The following is a 23,025-nucleotide window of genomic DNA, read 5'->3' on the forward strand; positions in this document are numbered from 1 at the left end:
AGAAAGATGTGCTGTAGAATGAAACCGCAGTTCACAGGAGCTGACATAATATATTCAAAGCTGTTACTTGATTACTGTTGGTTCAGAAAGGAGGCCTGCGAGAACCAACGAGAGATAGTTCTTGCATATGTATTTTCTGTGCGCAGTTATGTTAACATACACCTTTACTTGGCACTCAGATCTCATACTATGTCTAGATGTAGTTCCAGGAATAAGTTCAGTTCACTGTGAGCCTCCATAGAGATCATACGTATTTCTATGGGCACATGTCCACCTCTACATGAGCAGCATTTTGCAAGGGACCTCGGGCATGGCAAGGGCATCCAAAGCAAAGGACTCACACCACCACTCAGATTTTCAGCAGCTCTGGCTGGTCCGCAGATGCTGTGATGTCACCAGGCCGGCGTCGGGACTCCAGTTGGCAGCTTTCCCCCACTTGCGCTCCGGAACGAAGCACCCACCGCATTGCCAGCCATTCACTGCAGCTTTCGAGTTTGCAGCTTGGCCTCAACAAGCCACACCACAATGTGGAGCACATGCTTTATTACAGTCGCGGTTAGCCGACACTGATCATGTCATAAAGGCCTTCCAGCAGGGCTTGTCTCTGCATATTACTGAAATCACAGCAGGTACTGCCAGGAGACTCATCCCAACTATTCTCTGGATGGTCGGGACCTGCTCGGCACACACTTGAGTGGTGATGGACGGCCCAATGCCAAGATATTTTGTCAGGATGCTGTGTTGGTTGCAGACCTATCCTGTTAAGTGGCCATATTGAAATGGCTCGCTATCACACTCTCAAGTATCCAACTCTTTCTACCATCATCGAATAATGGGAAATCATTCCTCTTCAAGGCAATGCTTAATCTTGCTCTACTAGAGATTTGGGTCTGCTAGGAGAACGATTTAGTCTCTCTGTTTTGTATGGGTGCCTCAGTATTGTCCTACAAGGGCTTAAAAGGGGGTTGGGCAGGATCAATGCTTTGAGGGATTCCCTGTCCAAATGGACTAGTGGGGTAAGTCTGGACCCCCAAGAGCTGCCTGTGGTGCAGTGATTTGCTTGTCCACTGGCATATCACTGGGACACATGTGTGGTGGCCAGGGGATCCTACAAATGCCACCTGGGCCCAAGATTCACTGGCTCAGAGTGGCACTCAGCCTACTAAGACACCACTTTGCCTGTTCCCAGAACCAGGCAGGAGACTTCATCACATGACCCATTTTGTAACCTATAACTGAAAACCGAAACAGAAAGGAAAAAGAGATGACTAAACTGGAGTGGACACGGACAACTCCCAGAACCGACTGGGAAGCTCCCACGGCACCTGGACAAATGACACCAGGTAGAGTGGTACACAGGCGAGACCCATGGAGACAGAGTCAACAACCCCACCTAATCCCACCCAACACCCGCACTTGCTCCTTAGTTGCCACCGGGTACCACAGTGTTGTGGAATTTTCGGGATATTGGCAATCACCACACTAGTTGAGCTATGGACATTGGCAGGTGCACTGGCTGTATGAGTGGGAAGGGAAGACGGGTAGGGCTGCAAGGGAGGCTGGGTGAGGAGGGGGTCAGATGTGAAAGGGACCTTGACGCCCAGACGGACCCAGATCAGGATAGAGACGCAGGCGTGCTCCCGAACCCCATCTGGTGAGATTACAGAAGCCCGGCACCTCAATTCAGGATAGAGATGCCAACTAATCAATTGCACTAACAATTCCCCCCTCTCAAACTCCAAACCAAACACAACCACAAATCTACAGCACAACAAACCGCACAAACTTCACTACATTGCAACAACAAATCAAAAACACACAGACTCGCACAACAGTACACGACGACTACCAGCCGCAAACACCCCAGGCCCAGCCAACGGACCCACCAGGCTGAGGCCACCAACATCACATCACTGCTCTCTTGCACTTGTCCAGCTTCCTCCCACTAACCCCCGCCCCCTTCCTTCCTATTTCAGCACCGCCAGTGTGCCAGGGGACCACTCCAGTGGTGATAGTGCGCGGTACAAATGTCCTTTAACATTAACATTAACATACCCTGGACCATTGGGGCTGCCTGCTGAGGGAAAGGCTAGAGATGGACTTGGTAGCCTGGGGCTCCTATCTATACCGCCTTCTGGGCTTACATCACAGAGTGGGTGGCAGTCCTAGGCCCACAGGGTTACTCCACTCTCTTCAAGCATGGGACTTCGTCACAGGGTACAGAGCTGAAGATACTGCAAGCCCCATGAGATCCATCAACTACCTTTATAGATAATGGCACTCAACCTAGGTATGCCCTAGGCCTGGTTTGCACAAGCTTTACAGAGGATTGTGACTTCTTTAGAGTCCCAGTTTAACATCTAGTACAAGGCAATAATGCTGGTCCCTGGGTGAGGTGTGCAGAGGGTTCCCTTGCCTGCCCCGCCATGCTCTGGTCTTTTGGGAAGTGCTCTTTACATTGAGTGTAAAAACATACCCCTGTCCCTTTAAGAGAAGATCCAGTGTGTAGGGAACCCCAAAACACCAGCACCATTGTGTTACAACTGTTCCCATAAGGCACCAATACAGTAGATGTGATATCCGACCATCTACGGGGAGGTATCCTTGCATACTATTTATAACCCCTCATAATGTAACACTGGCCACCATGGAGGAAGTGTTTACCAAGTCCTGCCCCTAAAAATACATTTGTGCCAGAAATATTGGAATCTGGGAAATGTTTTATCCATTATTGAAACAGCTGCTCCCCGCAGTCAGAGATCTTGCTTAGCCAACCACGCACTGAGAACTCTTTATTTTTCTGTGCTGAGCAGTGCTGAGCTGGATGCAGAGCTCTGCAGGAACAACCAGGCCAGATGGTAATTCAAAGATGGCAGATGGTCTTAATCAAGGAGGAGGTGAGCACTGAGACTCAAGCAAGGGGTCTCCCAGGAGCAAAGGACACAAAGTACTAGCAAAAGGAGCTCAAGATTGTGTGTGACTAAGAAAAGGATAACCTCTCAAGGGAGGACCTTCAGATTGAGTGTTACAAAACCAAACCAAAACCTGCTGCTTAAAACGTAATCCTGCTTCTTGTTAAACAGTTTTGCTCAGGAGAAACCACTCTGTTGCCCCTGTGGATCTGGGGAGTGGTTTCAAGGGGTTTATTTTGTGCCACCACTCTACTTCTCCTTAAACATGTATTCATCTGATGTCAAGCCTACTTGGATTCGTGTCAGTATGCATGCAGTAAAGATATTTGTATCTGTGTGGCTAAGACGCCCTAGACGTCTCTGACCATTCTATTCAGTGTACCACAATGTAATGTGAGAAACCATAATAAATCAGTAAGTCAATGACCGTTTATTTCTGATAATACAAACGTCATACAACATAAAATACAGATAATTAAACATCTCATTAACAAAGTTGTCATATATATGCAAACACATTCATCAATACAAGTTCAAAATAGCTTTAATGTAAAATAATTCACAAGTAAATACTGCATTAGTTAAATTCTAATCAAAGGATTGAGTGCTACATGGAAATCAATAAAAAAAAAGTTAAGGCCAAATCTCCCACAAATGCAGCCTTGCAAAAAATGGCCTGGGCCTACATCCAAATAACTCATCAGATCACTCGCGGTCCTGGGTGGCTTTGAAGATGCATCTCTTCAAACATGCTTATACCAATTAATTATTTAAAGAGTGTTTTTATCCCTTGCTCCTCTTATTTTGGCATTTGCTCCCCATCTCCTGCCCTTTACGCTTGCATATACTTCTCAATTATACACCGTTACCCATACGTCAACACAAAAGCAAAGGACATTGCTGTGTCACTGGACAGATCAAGCAGAATTTAGACTTGCAATAGGTGGCTTTGAAAAACTGAGAAACTCAATGACAGTAGTCCAAACACAATTAAACAAAGGGAGTGACAATAGTGAATTTCTGTGGGAAAATGTAAAGAAAAAGCATATTAAAAAGATTTCAACAGTAACTGGAAGAAGCATGATTGACAGACTACATTTGTGGACCTAAAGGCAGGAAAGCTTCAATTATGATGTCAAGTCTCATCACTGTATCCAACTGGGTGAGAGCATGGACGGAAAGCCTTTAGAATTACTAGTAAACAGGTTTCTGGAGCTTGTGGATCTGCTTAGATCACATGCTCTGCATAGTCCGACACCTAGGGGTAGTCACAGAGTATTAGAAGATTTGTTTTTTCGAAATTTGAAAACGGACGTCGAGAGGGCGTGTTAGTAATACTATCCCTAGTGTGACGTGTACTGTACCCATGGTCCTTCACGTGTCGAGGTCCCTCCGATTGTTTTTTTCCGCCATTGAAGTCAGTCGCAAACGTGGAGCTCTCTCCTATGCCTTTAGTTGAAAGTAGACTCTCTTTCTTTCCTTATTGTTTGCTTCAGGTGTATTGTTTAATTGAAGTCATTTGTGAAGCATCCAAGATGCTACATCCGATGGACACTTTTGGAAGTAGGTGAAGCAAACCTCCGGCTCCCCATTCAGGTGGAGGAAGAGCTGAGTATCCTCTGCATACATGAGAATGGAAAGCTTAGATCAGTTTGATCAAAAGGCACATATAAATATTAAAACGGGGTATTGAGTAGACCCTTGGGGCACCCCAAATGGGAAGGGGAATTTTTAAATTAATATATAGGGCCTCATTACGAGTTTGGCGGTAGTCGTGCGCTTAATAAGGGCACGGCTACCGCCAAACTCACTACCGGCAATGGCACCCGCAAATGGGCCATTACCGGCCCATTACGAGTTGAATGGGCCGGTAATTGCCCATTCGCGGGTGCCGGTATGGCCGGGCTCCCGATCCCCATTTTGCCCCATAGGGCAGAATGGGGGTGGGGAGCATGGTTGCACCGGCACCGTTTCTAATGGTGCCCGTGCAATCGCGGGTGCCCCTCTGCACGCCTGGTCTGACCAGGCGTGCAGAGCGGCACGCGCAAGCAGAACTCCTAATGTGGCGGTATGGTAAGAACGGCGCCAGTACCACTACCAGCGCCGTTGTTGCCTTACTGCCACATTCGTAATGAGGCCCATAGACTGGTTTCTGTTGGTCAGATGAGAATGAATCCAATCGCTGACTCTTTTATATCAAATTCAGACAGATCTTTGAAGAGCACCCAGTGGTCAACAGTGCCAAAGCTTTCAGATAGCCGAAGCAGTAGGAGTACTATAACTTTAGTCACAGGTGTGCTAAGTAGGTCAACCTGTTAATGCTCTTTCTGACATTACTCATGAGACCCGATATAAGCTTTGTTAAGGAGCTCAGAGAAGCAACAGAATGATCAGTGGGTTGGCAGCATAAGCGTCTAAGGGGACAAATAATTTGTGAATGGGTATACAACATAGTTGATAATAGAGTAAATTCTGTGTGTAATTGTTTTCACTGCATTTTTTTAAAATTCACATTGATGATCAATTGGGATAATGCAGGGGGCTGCAGCCTGTGGCTTGCCTGATGAACCAGGTCTCCCATGATCCCTCAACCATTGATGCTGCTGCTCCTATGGTCAATGGGAGCTACAGTCCAAAACATCTAGAGAGCCAAAGGTTGCAGACCCCTGCGGTAAAGTAATTAATGTAATGACCCACACCATTAGTCAGACAATTGCTGGGACCTTATTTTACAAGCACCTGTCAGTGTCAATGTACCTAGTGGGAATTGTTGGAATGACAATTTAATGAGGAATTTCCTCAGATAAATCAACACTGTTTCCTAGCCCTGACTCTCAGTGCCACCTGTCTGTTGGCATGGCCATGGCAACCACCAAGGATCGCTCATAGCGTTTTCTTTCATGCAGTCTGTGAATTCCGAGAGCTCACTTGCATACAAGGTAGCTGCCACAGAGTTAGCTGGCAAGATTGGGTGAAAAGGTAGGTACTAAAGACCAACTACCGTAGTTGTACTTGAATACTCGCTGTTAATTTGTGAAAGTACAGTTTGCGATTTAGTGACATTCAGTATTTGTGAGAATTTCAAGTGTTGAGCTTGAATCTAGAGAGTACCTTTAAATGAAGCACCTCTTCTGAAAAAGTGTTTCTCAGATCCATGACCATTACTCTTACTTTATGAATTTTGGCGGGTGCCTTTTGCGAATACGCTCCCAAGATACTAAGCAAAAAGTGGTCAAAAGTACATCATTATCTTCCAATAGCAGAATTATGACCTTTCATTTACACCCGCCTCGGTGACAGGGAGTAACCCCTATCAATTGGCTATTCCTACCATAAGTAAGCGACGACAATAATTCAAGCACATAGTTTTGCAGGCATCCTCTAAGCTTACCAGGGGTTGAGGGTCAAGAATCTGGGTGCAGGTAAATGGTTGCATATACAAATCATTTGACAGTCGCTAAGGCAATCGAGATGGTCCGTAATCTGTCCCTAGCAACCACATCAAATGTGGATCAATGGTATATACATCTAATTTGTTGCCTTTTTGACCTTCTCATATATGGATGCAACTAAAAATAGATGCAAGAGCTACTCTATTCTACCCTCGCCATTCATGAACAATGTCGGAGACGCATCTTCTATCTACTCCATCAATGAGAAGCACAGAAGCGTTCCATAAATGTTAGCTGCTGCTTCAACATGTGATATCGTTTGCTAGCAGGCGGGGTTGGCCCTAGGGAGTTGCTCAGGTTTTGGAACTGACTTGGCAACCATTATTGCATTGGTCAGGTTCTGATGGCAGAATGAAGTACATTCAAGGGGAAAACACTGTACGGTCACACAATGAAGCAGAAGGGGATAGAGAGCCCTCACAACTCTTTGTACAAGGAAGGGTAATGAACATAGCAAACAATTGCAGAAATATTTGATTGCTCAATAAATATATAGAGCCCCAAGACGCAACCCTTCAGATTGATGTATTGCACATCTGCTCTATTCCTGTATTATTTGTGACTAGATTTTCTCCTCGGGCACCATTTCCTATCCCTCTGAACTGGAAGTCCTGATGACAGAGTGCTATCTTGTCTTGCCGACATTACATTGCAGAGTTACCAAATAAGAGCAAGATATGGACTCCTTAAGTAACATGACCATGTACACTATCTGCTACAAGTTCCAAGGCAGAGAATGGTAGATGGCATCAAAGTGGTCTATAATAAGATATTATCATTGCGTCCCTTTAGTCTCTCACTTTCCTAACAGTCTCTTAATCAAGCTTAATAAGGGGCTAGTTCGTTGCTTTCATGTTACAGGCCACACAACTTCAGAACATACTCAGAAATGGTGTACAGCTGTAGGCCAGGAATTTTAGAGCATGATTGTTTATTCTATTATCCTACTACTGGCCCCAACGTAACCGATCTACCTGATCAACATATTCCACAGACAAGCCTCCTCGAGACCCCTCAGAACTGCATACAAAGACTGCCTTTCCATCCCACACTTCAAACTTGCTACTATAGGAGGCAACAGCTTCACGGTAAAGGCAGCAAAACTTTGGAACTCCCTGCCTCCTAACCTGAAAATAGACATGCCCTATTTGCACTTCCGCGCTAAGGTAACATCGTGGTTGAAACTGAACGACCACCTAGGTGGTTAATGCTATGGCTTCTTTCTCGCCATCTGCACACCATGTAACATGTGTGCCCACTCTTGTAATTCTGTTTTTTACTGCTTACTTTGTCTGCCCTCCCTACCAGTCTGTATATACTCCTTACTGTCAATGTGTACATTTATACCTGTAACTAAGCTTCGCATATTCTTGTAACTGCTGCGCCCTGATGCCCTTGGGTATAATTGCGCAATATAAATAATAAAACAAACAAACAAACAAACTGTCTGATAACGTCTACAAATCTGCATTAAATTGAGTAAATATCACTTTCCAAATGGATAACAATGGGAGAGACTGCATGGAAGAATCTCCTTGGGAAGGAGGGCCACCGGGGGGTGTGCTACTTGCTACTGTCGCTTAAGAGAAATACAGAGCGGGCAAAATGGAGAAGGAAGGGGCATTTCATGGGCAGTCTTATTTAATGGGTGCTTTTGGTGAATGATGCAGCATCCAACCGCGATGGAGAACCGCTATATAATACAGAAATATTCTACATCGTGCCACTTGTTGGCTGTGCATGCCAAGGTCTGCCAACCATAATATCCAAAAGACCCAGAAAAAGGATTGCAGTGAAATGACTACAGTGAAGAGTACCAAAGGAGGCTGTAGTGGATGTGTGCAACTAAGTAGGCCCAGACTGGTGGCCGCACATGTGAGGAGTGGGGTAGAGGTGAATGAGCTACCCCTCTGTATTCAAGTGTGGAGGAATCCCTCCAACCTTTCATGCTTTTAACAATACCTTCAAACATACCTCCTGCATGCTGGTTTTCACCACTTATTATTATTGTAAATGGTAGCAGTCTAGCTTGAGGTTTATGCATCTGAGTAATGGTGAAAAGCATCCCACGGAAGAGAAATGTTTGGCTTATCAAGAAGTCATGTGGCTGGGTAATTTATGGAAGAAGGATAAGAGGGGATGTCTCAGGAAAATCTGCCCACAAAGTGACTAAGAACATTAAAAGAATTTCTAAATGTTGGGCAAATACAGACAACTCTAAACACTTGGATTTTGGGTCCGCAAAGAATAAATGGTCAAACGTGAAATGAGGGGATTATAAAAGACCTGGGCATCGGTACAAAGCATATCGAGAGCATTCATAGCATTTTAAAAAAATGCAACTAAGAACATTCAAGAAGATATTCACAAATCTTTTACCAGTATGTACAATGGATTGCCTTGAGCAACCGAACCAGTGGGAGCACTGAGTCTTTCAGAATTGCCCAACTTCTAATCTGATCAGAATGATATATTCATGTTTATAAACAAACATACTTTCATAAAGGCACTGTGCAGCATTAAAAAGAGGAGACCCTGGTCTCCTGAATCGTGGAACTTTATGAGCAACTTGTGAGAAAACAAATACACAAGTTAGGAATCTGGCTCCTGCCCTGACCAGCTTTGAAGTAACAGCGAAGGTGAAACAAAAAACAGACTATTGCACACTTTTAGTGCAACTCGACATTGGGGTCTCTAGAAACTGAGAAAGCCAGTCACCTATATGTCCTTGCCAGTTTATATCACATAACCCTAATCCTGCAGAGCTCAGCTAGTAAAAATACCTCCCCTTTGGGGTCCTGAGAATTTTATGCAAAATGTGAGTTACCTGATTTTACAATTTAGCAAGTTGAAGAACTTCCCGTATTTCATTTGTCATGATATTGAAATGAACAACTTTCAGTATATAATTTTTCATGATATGGAAATGTAATCACTCTCTTCGTTGCCTCAACTTCACCCCAAAAAGAATATATTTTTTTGAGTGTATTAAGATAATGTTTGGTATTTCTATAAATTAGGAGAACGCGCTGTTCTGAACGCTGGTATTGGGTCAAACATCCCTTCATTTTGGAGCTCGTATGGTGGCATAGCGTTCGGCCAGACGTCTAGCTGGGCCTGGAAGTCTCTTATATGGGATCTCTGGTGTCTGACAAGATTGTCATGCCGGTTGAAGCTTTTGTCACACTCCGTGCACTGGTGCGGCCTCTCTTTACTATGTATCGTCTGGTGTCTAATAAGACTCCGCATCTGACTGAAGTGTTTATGACATTTGGCACATGTATATCGGTTTTCTGTAGTAAGTGCCGTCTCATTTGGCATTTGATTTTTCATCTGATCCACATTTTTCTCACTTTCAGTACATTGATAAGACCTCTTTCTCTTTGCGTTAATGGTGCCAAGTCCTGGACGTAACGAGGGTGACCCCTGATTCTCAGTAAGATCCACTGCATGAGTGAACCTATTCTCACATTCTTTACTTGCGACTGGGCCCTCGTTTGGTAGACCTGAAACGAGATCCCTTTTCCTCATGTTGTTCTCACACTTAATAAACATGTCAGCTATCACTTCACTGGATTCTCCGGGATGCAATTTTGAATTTATATCATTGATGAAACCACCGTCATACATGGTAGCCATCTCATTTCCAAGTCCTTTGCTGCTTCCGGACCACAGCTCTCTTCTAGAGTAGGTTTCTCTCTCGGAAAATGGGGACGACCTTGTCTTGTCTGTTGCCGATGTAGATTTTCCTCCTTGTGATTTGCTGTTGAGTTTTACCAAATCTTTATATTTTGGTGTCCTTTTCAAAATGTCTGTTGGGTCAAATAAGGGAAAAAGCATTAGCTTACAACATTTAAATAAAAGGCAATAGACGAAATCAAAGAGTTCAAGCTAATGATACATCTTAACTGCCAAGAAAAATGCTCCTAATGGGGAATCCCATCCACCTCGGACGAGCAATCTCGTCCTTGGGACGTAAGGGGTTAAAGAAACCCACATTCCCTCATCCAGCCACTTGGTTTAATGTACAACATGGGAAGTGGACTCAACAGCATTTTTGTACCGTACATGCAGATGCTGATTCAATACGGTAAAATAGAACTATGAAAAGCTTTTAGAACTAGAAGTGCTAGAAATAAAACCTGTCACCAAAAGCCTTCCCATGATGTCATCAACACCACAAGTGGGGGCGTTTCAATATGTGTTCACAATATGTTTTAGTGACAGATGTGGAACAGAATATGTTGGGACTTGGAATCCATTAAGTTACTCATCGGTCCCTGGTCTGTATACATTTTTATTTTTTGCATTTAAATGCTTCATTAATGTAACCATGTGAGCGGGTGTAATTTCTCAAACATTCTTTCTCTCCATCTATCAATGATTGATCTTTTGTCAAAAGGACATGATATCTAAGGAACACTTAACGACTGAAATTCAATGAAAACAATGTTTTTAAAGGGATGTTATGGTGATAGACCAATTAACCAGCTGTGGGTTTCTCGAGCAATAGAACACTGACAAGGGCAGGACCTTAGGCAACACCTGGCACCCTCAACCCAACCAATGGGCCCATTTGACTGAAGAAGGGTATTTGCAGCATGTCCAGGTACTCCTGAGCCACCCTACCGTAAGCAAACATTAAATAGTAAAGGGGGTAAAGAAAGGGTAAAGAAAGACCATGAGGTATGGCACATCTTAATACAACTGATGAAGAGCTAACTTGATGCAGTTGACCCATCTGATGTAGATTTTCAAGAAGGAATGACACCAGTTCTATTTGGTACCTAGATCACCACCAATTGATGTAAGTCTGCCCACTAAAGGTCATGGTCTACCAATGTCGAAGGCTGCCGACTGGTCCATCATAACCAGCACACTAAGAGATCCATCATTAGACAGCAGCTGTTTTAGCCACATTTAGGCAATTAAGGGGACACTCTTTTGGCATAGGCGCCATGAATCTAATTTGGATTTCCTCATTCCTCACCAAGTGACTGTCCAGAGAACATGTGGACACTTTTTCCTCCAAGGCTGCCTCTCAACATCTGAATTATTTGAGGCTCCCTACTCTCCTCTTTGCTTTTTTTTTTTTCTAAAACTCTTTTTTATTAATGGTCACGTATAGGTCGTCACATCACAGCACAATTGTTTAACAGTTACATCAGGGGTAGAATATTCGTTACATTTCACATAGCAATATTATGAAGACGAGTCAGCATCGGCAATCATTTTACATAGATAGGATCTGAACGGGCCCCAAATGTCCTTGGGCTTGCATGCCGAGGGGCGGGTTAAAACAAACTGTTCCTCTGTCTCGTTGACATGTGTCAGTTCTTGAAGGAACTGGTTTAGGGTGGGCGGGAGAGAACTTTTCCATTTCTGTAAAATACATTTTTTGGCAATAGCGCATGCAATGTTAAATAATCTTCTAATTTTCTCTGGTTGCTTGCCAATGTCCCCAAACAAGTATTTCTGAGGAGTCAAATCGGGGGGAACCTCAGTGAATTCTTCCAGGAGCTCAGCCACCTCCCTCCAGAATCCCCTCAGTACCGGGCAGTCCCAGTACATGTGAAAGGATCCAGCCTGGGGAGCATTACATTTAGGACAGGCGTCAGAGGCATCCGGTGCAAACCTTGCGATTCTGGCCGGCGTATAATGTAGCCTGTTCAGGATTTTAAATTGAATCACCCTTAGACCAGCATTAAGCAAAACCTTCTTGGATAACGCACAATAGTTGGCCCATTTCTTTTCTTCAATGGTCCCCTGCAAATCCGCTTCCCACTGCTCCTTTATCTGATTTAATGTGAGGGTATGAGCTTGCACGGCTGTGTACAACCTAGCAATCCCCAGGCCATTTTTAGATGTTACCAATTGCACACATGGATGGGGTGGGGGCTCATCCGGGAAGAGAGGCCACCTCTTTTGGAATGCAGACCTCATACGGTAGTATTGCAACGTTTTCAGGGGCCCACCCCCCAGTGCCTTCAGCAAGAGACCCCGGTCTGCAAAAACACCATTCACAAACATGTCACCCAGTTTAATTTCCCTGTTAGGGTCCCAGGACTCCTGTATGTTAGTATCATGCGTGGGGGGTATGCCCGGGAAGTCCCAAAGCGGCACCTCTGGGTTGTAGGGGACTTCCACTCCCAGCCTCTCAAATATCGCCATCCATGCCCTGACTGTGCAGCTAACCGGATTGTATGCACATGTGTCTTTATACTTTGGATCGAAAATAACTGACCGTATATTCGTGGGATGTGTGGTGTGTTCCTCTATCCATGCATGGGGTGTGTTGTTCTCGTCATTATACCAATATTTCGGAAATTGAGCTTGGGAGACGTAATAATAAAGTTTGAAATCGGGGGCCGCCAACCCTCCAGAGGCATAGGGCTCCGCCATCCTCTCCCAGCTAATCCTAGCAGTCTTACCGTTCCAGAGAAATGTTACCACCATGGATCTAAGCCTGGAGAAGAAGGCCCTGCCCGGCCATATAGGAATATTAACAAATAGGTATAAAAGTTTAGGGAGGACCACCATTTTAAGAATGGCAACACGGCCGGCTAATGAAATTGGGAGCCGCCCCCAGATCTGAAGCTTGGAGCCTATTGCCTGTAGGGATTCCTCGTGGTTATCTGCGTAGAGTGTGAGCTTGTCCCTGGAGACCAGTATTCCCAGGTATCTAATGTGGTCTGCGGACCACTTGACTCCCACTGTGTCTGTAGGGCATAGGGTGGCAGGTGTTAGGGGGAATATTTCTGATTTCGACATATTTATGGTGTACCCGGAATAGTCTGCAAACCCCTGGATCTCAGTCATGACGGGTGCCATATTAACCTCAGGTTCCCTGACATATAGTAGTGTGTCATCCGCGTAAAGCGAAATAAGCTGGGTGGAGCCCTTCATAGTGATCCCTTTGTCTGAGTGTCTAAGACGGACCGCGGCCGCCATAGGTTCAATGGTCAGTGCAAATAGTAGGGGCGAGAAAGGGCATCCTTGTCTGGTCCCCCTTTCTAGGAGGAACATCTCGGAAATGGTCTTATTGGTCAGGACCCGGGCTCCAGGTTCCGTATATAGGAGTTTTACGTATCGTATAAAGGGACCCACCCCAAACGCCTCAAGCACCGAAAGGAGATAGACCCACGATACCGAGTCAAACGCTTTTTCAGCGTCAAGGGATATGGCCACCGCGCTCCTCGCGGGGTCGATCTGCGCCATGATACCAAAGAGTCGTCTGAGGTTTAGGACTGTAGATCGAGTAGGGACAAACCCATTTTGATCGGGGTGGACTAGGGTCGGGACTGCCGGCAGAAGGCGATTCGCCAGGACCTTTGCAGAGATTTTAGCGTCCGTGTTTATGAGTGATAAGGGCCTGTAGGACGAAACGTCCTGTGGTGGTCGCCTGGGCTTGTGGAGTACCACTATTATGGCCTCTCTCATAGTTGAGGGCAATCTGCCGGATTTGAGCGCTTCCTCCCACACCTGTAGTAGTATCGGCACAAGTTCCTCACGGAACTCCTTGTAAAATTCGGCGCCTAACCCAACTGACCCCGGTACCCTGCCTGTTGATAGATCCTTGATTGCTTCCCCAATTTCTTCCATCGTTACCGGCTGGTCCATTGCCAGTCGCACCTCGTCCGGGAGCCCAGGGAGGGAGAGGGCCCCAAGATAGGTCCTGATTTCTGCGGATGTTTTCTTATCATGGTTAGAGTATGACCTCTTGTAAAATTCCATAAATTCCCCATTAATGTCTTTATCCCCAAGGAGAACCCTCCCCTATTGCGTGCGTATGCTCGTGATCTGTGTGGGTTGTTTATCGTGTTTGATTAGGTTGGAGAGCGCCCTGCCAGCCTTGTTGCCCTCCCTGTACCTGCGCGCCCGAATCGGGGCCGCAACATATCGGACCTCCCTCAAAGCAAGCTTGTCAAATTCCTGGAGATTTGTGTGTATATCGGCTAGTACTTTCTTGTCTTGCGTATTTGAATATGCTTTCTCAAGTGCATCTAACTTCCCTTCAACTGACGATAGTTCGGTCCTCACAGCCCTTAACATACCAGTAGTTCTAGACATCAGCAGACCCCTCATCCAGACCTTGAATGACTCCCATACCATCGAGATTCTGTCGACCGATCCGATATTATTGGACAGAAACTCCGAAATTTCAACATGAAGTGACTCCACCACCCCGGGGTCACATAACATTCCACCAGACATTCTCCACCACCTGAAGGGACTCGGGGTGTTCCGGAATAGTAGTTCCAACAATACTGGGGAGTGATCGGAGAGGGTGCGGGGTAGGATTTCACATCGCTCAACAGAGGGCGTCATAGGCGTGGATACCAACCAGTAATCAATCCTGGACTCGGAATCATGTACCGAGGAATAAAACGTGTATCTTCTACTGCCCGGGTGAACCTCCCTCCACGCATCAACCAGTGAGAGCTGTGCAATGACATGTCTAAGGTTCAATGCTGTCCTGCTTGGGGGTCTCATCACCGTAGAGGATCTATCAAGTACCGGGTCAATGGTCAGGTTGAAGTCCCCCCTCCCACAAGACACCTGAGACATCCAATGCTATAACCATCTGATATATAACCAGGTAGAATGCCGGGTCATCAATGTTGGGACCGTATGTATTAACCAGGAGAAGCTGTTGGTTAGCCACCTCCCCCCAGACCATGACAAATCTCCCCTGGGGATCGACCTTGTGCCCACCAACCCGGAACCCAAGGCTTGAGTGAATAAGGGTGAGAACCCCTCTGGACTGGGTAGAGTAGTCCGTGTGGTACCTCTGGGGGCCCACCCGGGCAGGATGTGAGAATTACCTGTCCCCACTGCATGGGTTTCCTGCAGCATCAGTATTTGTGGATTATGCCTGGAGACGTAGTTGGATATCTTCCTGACCTTAACTGGATTGTTCAATCCCCTCACATTCCACGTCAGCAGCTTGACCTGCAGCCCGTCCCCGGGGGCCCGAGAGGCCACGTTAGCCATTTTCAAATCTGACAAGTGCATAGTGTTCGTGCCATGTAGACAGTGCCAGCCCAGCCGCGATCAAAATTTTACTTTTCCACCAACAGGCCGTCCCCCTCCATCCTCCTTTCAGAGGTAGCTCCGGAAGGCAGCCAAAACTTTCAACAAAATGTCCCCTTGAGTCCATCCAACAACTGAACATAACTTCCCCTCCACCCTGTCCCACCCGTCCCCCCTCATCATCACCCCCAACTTGACGATGTAGCCCATACAACTTATGGAACATTCCACGGGTGGCCATGTTGCTTCACATGGCCGCCGATCAGGTCCAACAGCTCCACCAACCAAAGTGCCTGATGTACCTTAATCAGTTATTCATATGTGCCCCGGGCCCACGCCGGGTCGACGTGCAAGTGCTTCTCATTCCACGGGTCTGGGCCTGTTATTTTGTGCTGGTCTGCCCCCTCTGGGAGGAAGGGGTATGGACGTTTCAATATAATGCATGGCCTCCCCTGGGGACTCGAAGAAATGGGCCCTGCCCGCATGTTGAAGCCTCATTTTTGCCGGAAACATTAAAGCGTATGGGATCTGGCGCTCTCTTAGGAGCTTCTTGTCTGGCTCATAGGACCTTCTGCTCGCTTGTACTCCAGAGGAGAAATCAGGATAGAAATGTATGCGACTTTCCTCATAGTAGAGGGTTCCCGCCTCTCTTGCTTTTCGTAGGACTGTGTCTCTGTCTCTATAGTTTAGAAGCCGAGCGATTATGGTGCGTGGTGGCGCGCCTGGTTTAGGTGCAGGGGCCAGCGTACGATGTGCTCGTTCCACCAAAAATTGTTCAGAGAAGGCCTCCGGCCCAAACAAGGTTTTAAGCAGTGTCTCAAGATGTGTCTCCATTTGGGCCTTTCCAAAAGATTCCGCTACGCCCACCACACGAATATTATTGCGCCTAGAGCGCGATTCTAGGATCCTCGCACTTGCTCTGTAGCTTGGTCATACTTTCCTTAATATGGGTGATATCGCGGCTATGGTGCGCGATAACGTCTTCATTTGTGCTGATACGGGTTTCAGTTTCTGTTATGCGTAGGCTTTCCTTCTCCACTCTAGCCTTTAAGGAGCCGATGGTAGAGACTATGTCATCCAGCTTTGTGTTTATCGAGCGGAACCCGTTTTGAACTATAGCTGTTAGGTTGTCCAAATTCTCACTGGATTCAGCAGCGGGGATCTCGGTGTCAGCCGAGTGGGCGTCGGCCGATGCGGCCTGTCCCTGACCCCCCGTGTAGGCGTCCATGGGGCCCTTCCTCGGCTTCCCCGGAGTCTTGGTGCCCTTAGCCGGCCTCTGTGGTTCCCCCATGAGTAATGGCGTTCCAGGTGGCGCAGCACACCGTATTCCAGTTATCAGTAGGGGTTTGGTTTCCCGTCCGCTCGGAGACTTGAGCACACCGCCTCAACAAGGGTGGTTGCGGGTCCGATTTAGTTGCTGCCCGGCCAACCCCGTGGCAACCCGTGGGGCCCCCTCTCCGCCCAGCCTCGTCTCCTTACCGGTCGTCCGTGTGGGTATTACTACTGCGATTCACTTCGGGTGCCTCGTCCCGCACCGCCCTGTAGGATTTGTAAAGAGTTCTATGGGGGCTCAGCATCTGCGGAACCACCACCGGGGCCCGGTCGGGCCTTAAGCAGATACGGGCCGGAGAGTCATCCACACCGCAGCAGCCCAGAAGCCGTATCGTGTCGCCAGAAGAGTGTCAGGGCAGAGCCGGGACAAAGCTCCTCCCCTTTTGGGCCCAGCTGTTCCGGCCGCGCCGCGGCTCTGTAGTAGACTGCTCTGGAGCTTGCCTCCGGATACCTGCCACTCCGCGCGCCGGTCAATCTGAATCGTGCCGTAACTTCGGCGACCCCGGGCCTCAGGATTTTGTCTGGTCACCCACGGGCGGCCGGGCAAGCACCCCAGCCCGTCCGAGCCGAAACAGGCAGCGCTCGACGGATAAACTAGCTCAGGATTTCTCGGTGGAGCGGGAGCTCTTAGATCAGGCGGCCATTTCCAACGTGCGCAACAGCGCCCCCCTCTCCTCTTTGCTTTTTAATGGTGACCTTAAACCTCTCACCAACATTATTTCTTTATTGACCGCAAACTTCCAAGCATATGCAGTCGAAACTGAAATGGCCTTCAAACGTTCTTCACCCGGGGCAGACTCTAGCATCATCTTGAGCTGCTTACTGAAAATTCAAGACTGGGTGATTGATAACAGTTTTTGCCTTAATGCGTCAAACGCAGAAATCATTTACTTTGGAGCCTCAGTTCCTCCTTCTCTGCCTTTTGATTGGCTCTCCTGCGTGGGATCTATTCCCTCCGTCTCTCCAACACTGAATAATCTTGGTGTTGTTTGCAGATCTAGGAGATCACTAAACATGTAATTTCCAACTGTTTATGCTAAGGCGTATATATGGTATCATGTGCTTTTACTGCTATTTGTTTTAATTGCAGAACGTTTGTTAATTTTCACCAACTTCCAATTTAGTGCAGCAGCAAAATCCCCCTAACCCCAAGTAGCCTTCCACCCCAAAATTCAACCTTCAAAAAACCATTATCCCTTTTCCCAAACTTACTATGCATACATTATCTTCAATTACATATTCTTGAATATTCTGCAATTAAATCACTGAATATTGTATACTCCTACGGCTGAACAGGATGCAAAGAGTACAGGTAACGGTTGTCATGATCAATTCTCATCTAGACTACTGTAACCGTCTTTACTGAAGCCTTCCTAAGTAGTTAACACATTAACTACAGTTAGTGCTAAAAAGGCAGTCCCGCTGGCCCTGCGCCATAAGCCCTGTGACTCATTTACACCAGTCTTGATTACCAAGCACTGGCTTCCAGTATCAGATCAAATTGAATTTAAAATCTTCTGCATCTGGGGAGAGGGACCTGGTTACCTCATCTAAGAGATAACTCCTCTTCCAAGACACTGGTCGTTGTTCTTGTCAGGAAAAAAAAGGTTTGGTGGGAATACCCTGGACACTGAGGGCTCCCTTTGTCTGGAAAATTTCCCCCACCCCAGAACTGAGACATGAGGAAAATCATCCCCACTGAAGAAAAAGCATAAACCCTTGCTCTTAAAAAACACCTCCTGGTCGCTTAATTCGTTTTACCTTTTAAATTCCAAACACCATTCTTTCTCCCTCTCTCTCACGCCCCTTCTCCCCCCATTGACAGCTGTTCGTGGTATGCACTTCAAGTAGGAAGGGATATCAAACCAAGTTCACAGATCACACTCTCAATAGGCATGTTTTCAGGAAGACCTAATACTCTATGCCACAGTTTTCCTTCGAGTTTTCCAATCCACCATCCCTCCTTTACCGTGTACATTTCCAAACCATAGGATAGACATGGGATTAAGCACATTTTATATAACTTTAGTAATCCCTCAATTGATAAACTACTCTTGTGTTTTATAAAGTTTGATACTGCCAGAATTCTTTTTCTATTTTCTGACCAACAAGGTTTTCGAGCATAGATTCAAAGAATCTGATATCAACATTCCCAAATAAATATAGGTGTGTACAATCTCAATAGTCTCCTACTCCATGTTCCAGATACTTTTCTTCTTTATTTGATTTAGTTGAAATTCAACTTTCCAAATATAAAACAATTAAAATTAGAATACAAATGAGATATCTAATACACATATAAAACTACAAAAGGAGAAAAATGTACAGCCCATGCATTACTACACACATAAATATTCTAAAATCAAATCTAATCTTACATCTAAAAGTACACATTTTATCACTTGGTTATTCAGATTAGAGCAGGCAACACATATCCCTATACACAGTCATTCTTAATTCAGCAGTTCCCTCCTATCATTTTTGGATTTAATTATCTTTCATGATCTGTTTCATTTCCTCAGGCTGGATACCCATGAAGCTCAAGGTTTTCTAAATATCTTATAACTAACGGTGGTGATTTGAAACTCCACTCTTAATGATCATTTTCAAGCTTTTAGCAATTGTAATATGTGTAACTTGTTGGACAAATACCCACGCATTGTATCATATGTTCTTCATAATCACTTTCTTGTTCATGAACTGTTAATTGATTATGTCACAAGTAGATTGTGTGCTTACACCTATCATTCACATGTGGCCGGTGAATAATTCTCAGAGAGAGCCCCAATGTTCCATAATACATTTACCATTTCCCAATTTTTATTTGGGCAAATTAGTAACTAACAATCATAAATTGTTATATGCTTAACCAAGCTAACATTCAGTGGTTCCATGTATCTTTCATTTATTTGGCAGAGTTCACTTTACCATCAGATACATTGGTTAGCATATTGTAATCGTACATGACATTTTGGAAAAATTCGTAACTAACAATCTGAAATTGTTATACTCTTAACCAAGCTAGCATTCAATAAATCCATGTACCTTTCACTTATACATTTATTAGCATATTGTAAACGTGGTTGACATCACTTAATGAGGCTCCTCTATGGGATTCTTACCCTTTGGTTCATGGCATTACACGCCTTTTTAACACCTAACGGCAACACATTAACAATTTCATAAGCAGTTTTGCCCTTTATAGCCGCTTTCTTCACACTAATGAACTATTATATTTAAAAATGTAGTTCCTTACACGTTACTTGCTGCATTTTGGCAGGCAGCCTGATACGTACTGACTGGATCAAACACATTCCAATATTGCACCTAACATCACTCAAGTCACATTTAGTGCTATTGTGCATGCCTCAAAAGCATGCAAATATATGACATCACAGATCGCAGGCATATGACGCTGCACGTGGCTACGACAGGCTGTGTGTGACATCACACGCATTCGAGTAACAGCTTCACTGATATATGAATGGTGTTTGCGGTGTTCGCACACGCGTTACAGCGCAGGTATTAGAACCTGAAGACATCATAATGGTAAGATAATCTTCATTTGCGTACGATCTGAATTATTTTCCACTTTCTGGAATGTCAGGCACACATCACGCCTTACACCTATTCCTATTGCCTTTCTGATGCACATCAAGGAGCAACCTCTTGATAATTGAATCAGACCATTTTATAAAAACAACACGCATTTACTGAGATATGCCACAGAATTTACTCGAATTAGGAGCTAACCTTTTGTTTGGGGTAAGATTGATTATTACCGGACTCTCTTTTGGCACATTTTTAATTACATTTTCAACATTGGGAATACACTTTTATACCAATCATTGGTTTTCTTGTATAGTTTACAATTATGCATGACAAAGAGTGGGCATCCTGAACATTCGAGTTCCTGACTTTCTGACAAACATATGAACGCACCTAACTCAGGAGACAGCCTCCAAGGGGTAAGTGTATACTCATAGATTGATTAGCAATGTGGAAGACTACTATTCACATCACATACAATTGCAACATTTCCTCATACTTTTTATTGGTATACGGTGCAGGTTGCACTTAACGCTATTCAAAGGATTGACAATTGCATACAGGATACCATCAGACTATAAGCTGGTCCATCTGTAAATAGGACAAAGAAAGGGTTTGTTTGATTTCAAATTATTTATTATGTTGCAAGTATTAGACAAACCATTAATCTGTTCTCATATTTGATCAACAGGCCAACTAACTTGCCACTAGGAATACTTAGGTGAGTGCCTACACTAGGCATGCCACTCATTCAATACACAGAGTGGGCTTAATAATGGCTTCATCACTGTTTGTTTTGCACGCATTGCTAATTATGAGCACATTAATTACTACACAATCCAATTGTGGTTCTTTCTGCATTGTTTCCGGGCGTTATAGTGATGAAAGGTGCATGTGCAAGAATTGGTTCTCACATTTAAACACCCTTGGACAACATCTTATAGTTATACCAGGCTACCAACAGTATGTCATTTCTATAAAAGATGTATTTTTGTTTTATTTTTCCTGCTCCCACCTAACCCTACATGGATGACATAATTTTGGGTATGTAACCATCCAATTTAATTTCACTTACTGAACCTGTCTGTATATCCGGGAACCTATCTAACCGGATAACTTGGTGTTATGTTAACCATATGCTTTGATTTGCTAATACAATTGTATTGTTTCTTTTTCTACTTCCCCATATTGGTTGGGGTTTCTCTGATAATGGTTTAACATTATTTCTTGTCTTAACGTTCTGGATAATTCGGGAACATTCTGGATTTGATTTCTATGTCAGCCCTGAGGACGACCACAGGCCGAAACACGTGTTGGTTGACCATCAGCACATGAATAAAAGGATTTAACACCTTGACTTAGAAACAACTCTTCCAGTTTCTTACTAAAATGTTAAAGTAATTCATAAGCAGGCAATGCATTAATTGGAGGGGCATAGCGCAATCACTCTACTCCCGACCCATTAATTCTCCAGATTGTATCACTTGGTTATTCAGATTAGCGTGCGCAACACATATCCCTATACACACAGTCATTCTTAATTTAGCAGTTCCCTCCTATCATTTTTGATTTAATTATCTTTCATGATCTGTTTCATTTCCTCAGGACGGATACCCATGAAGCTCAGGTTTTTCTAAATATCTTATAACTGCTAGATTAAGGGAGATGCTTTGCACACTTTGCATCTTATCCAACACAATCTTCTTGTCCAAATCTCTATACTCTTTAAAATAGTTGTGAAAGTATTCCTTTCTTAGATTACCCAATACTTTACAGTCAATTATTAAGTGTCTAATTGTCTCAAGACGTGTGTCACATTATCTACAATTCCTATAAGGTGTTTTGGTTCCACGCCACACTCCTCATTCTGGTCGGCCATAGATCCAATCTAAACCTCATTACCTTAGTCCGGTATTGTATATCAGGGTGTTTATTACAATAACTTGGTATTTCATTTCTTTTTTTAAGCCCAAAATGCCCTATTTTAGATATCTGGTATCTTCTACACTGGGTTAATGTATTGATCCAATCACAATCCCACATGTTCTGCTTGGCCCTGTTAGGGTTGCATTCTAGGGTTGCATTCTAACAGCTCAATGCTAATATCGGTCTTATTCATTAATTCTTTACAATCTCCTTAGCACTCATTTAGCATGTCCTCGCCTTCATCCTTAAGTGCTTCCGTTATAATGTTTATGACTGTGTTTTTGTATTTCTCCTTCTTCTTACATTTACCATACAGCATAATTTTATTCCATTCAACAACTGATTCCAAGGACTTTAGACCTAGTTCACGCCTAATTACAGGCATAGGAAAGCTCTTCGGGAGGTGTAGTATTTTCCTCCAGAATCTAACGTCGGCCACTTAGGTTGTTCTTTTAGTGTCTTACTAGCTGCTCCATATGTTATTGTGGGGATGTTTTCTGGTTATAGTAAGTAATGACTGGCATATCTGTAAATTTTCCATATTTCGATTGAATCATTTTAGCTTAGGCTGTCATCGTGTTCATTTTGTATTTCAGATCTTCTTTATATGATGTATCTGCCTTACATGTGTTCAGATTTATACCCAAATATTTGTTTATGTTTATTAGGTTTATATAGCACTTTAATCCAAAGCGCTTTACAGTATAAAAAGGTACAATAATGAAGCATATTTACAATCATTAAACAAACCAGTGATACGATATGTAGAACAATTTACTTGGATGGAGGGGAAGAGGGAAGGGAGGGGAGAGGAGGTAGGG

General features: G+C 44.6%; 1 protein-coding gene across 1 annotated transcript in view; it reads right to left on the reverse strand.

Annotated features, from left to right (window-relative positions):
- Window positions 1–3,319: 3,319 nt before the first annotated feature.
- LOC138448990 (zinc finger protein 436-like) overlaps window positions 3,320–23,025 on the reverse strand; it is a 555,369-nt gene continuing 535,663 nt past the window's right edge. Inside the window, exon 9 of the mRNA XM_069604735.1 lies at window positions 3,320–10,176. Within this exon, the coding sequence (XP_069460836.1) occupies window positions 9,374–10,176 (803 nt within the window). The 3' untranslated portion in view covers window positions 3,320–9,373. The remainder of the gene's footprint in view (window positions 10,177–23,025) is intronic.

Source organism: Ambystoma mexicanum, chromosome 1p, assembly GCF_040938575.1.
Source record: "Ambystoma mexicanum isolate Mex_15411 chromosome 1p, UKY_AmexF1_1, whole genome shotgun sequence".
Taxonomy (NCBI): domain Eukaryota; kingdom Metazoa; phylum Chordata; class Amphibia; order Caudata; family Ambystomatidae; genus Ambystoma; species Ambystoma mexicanum.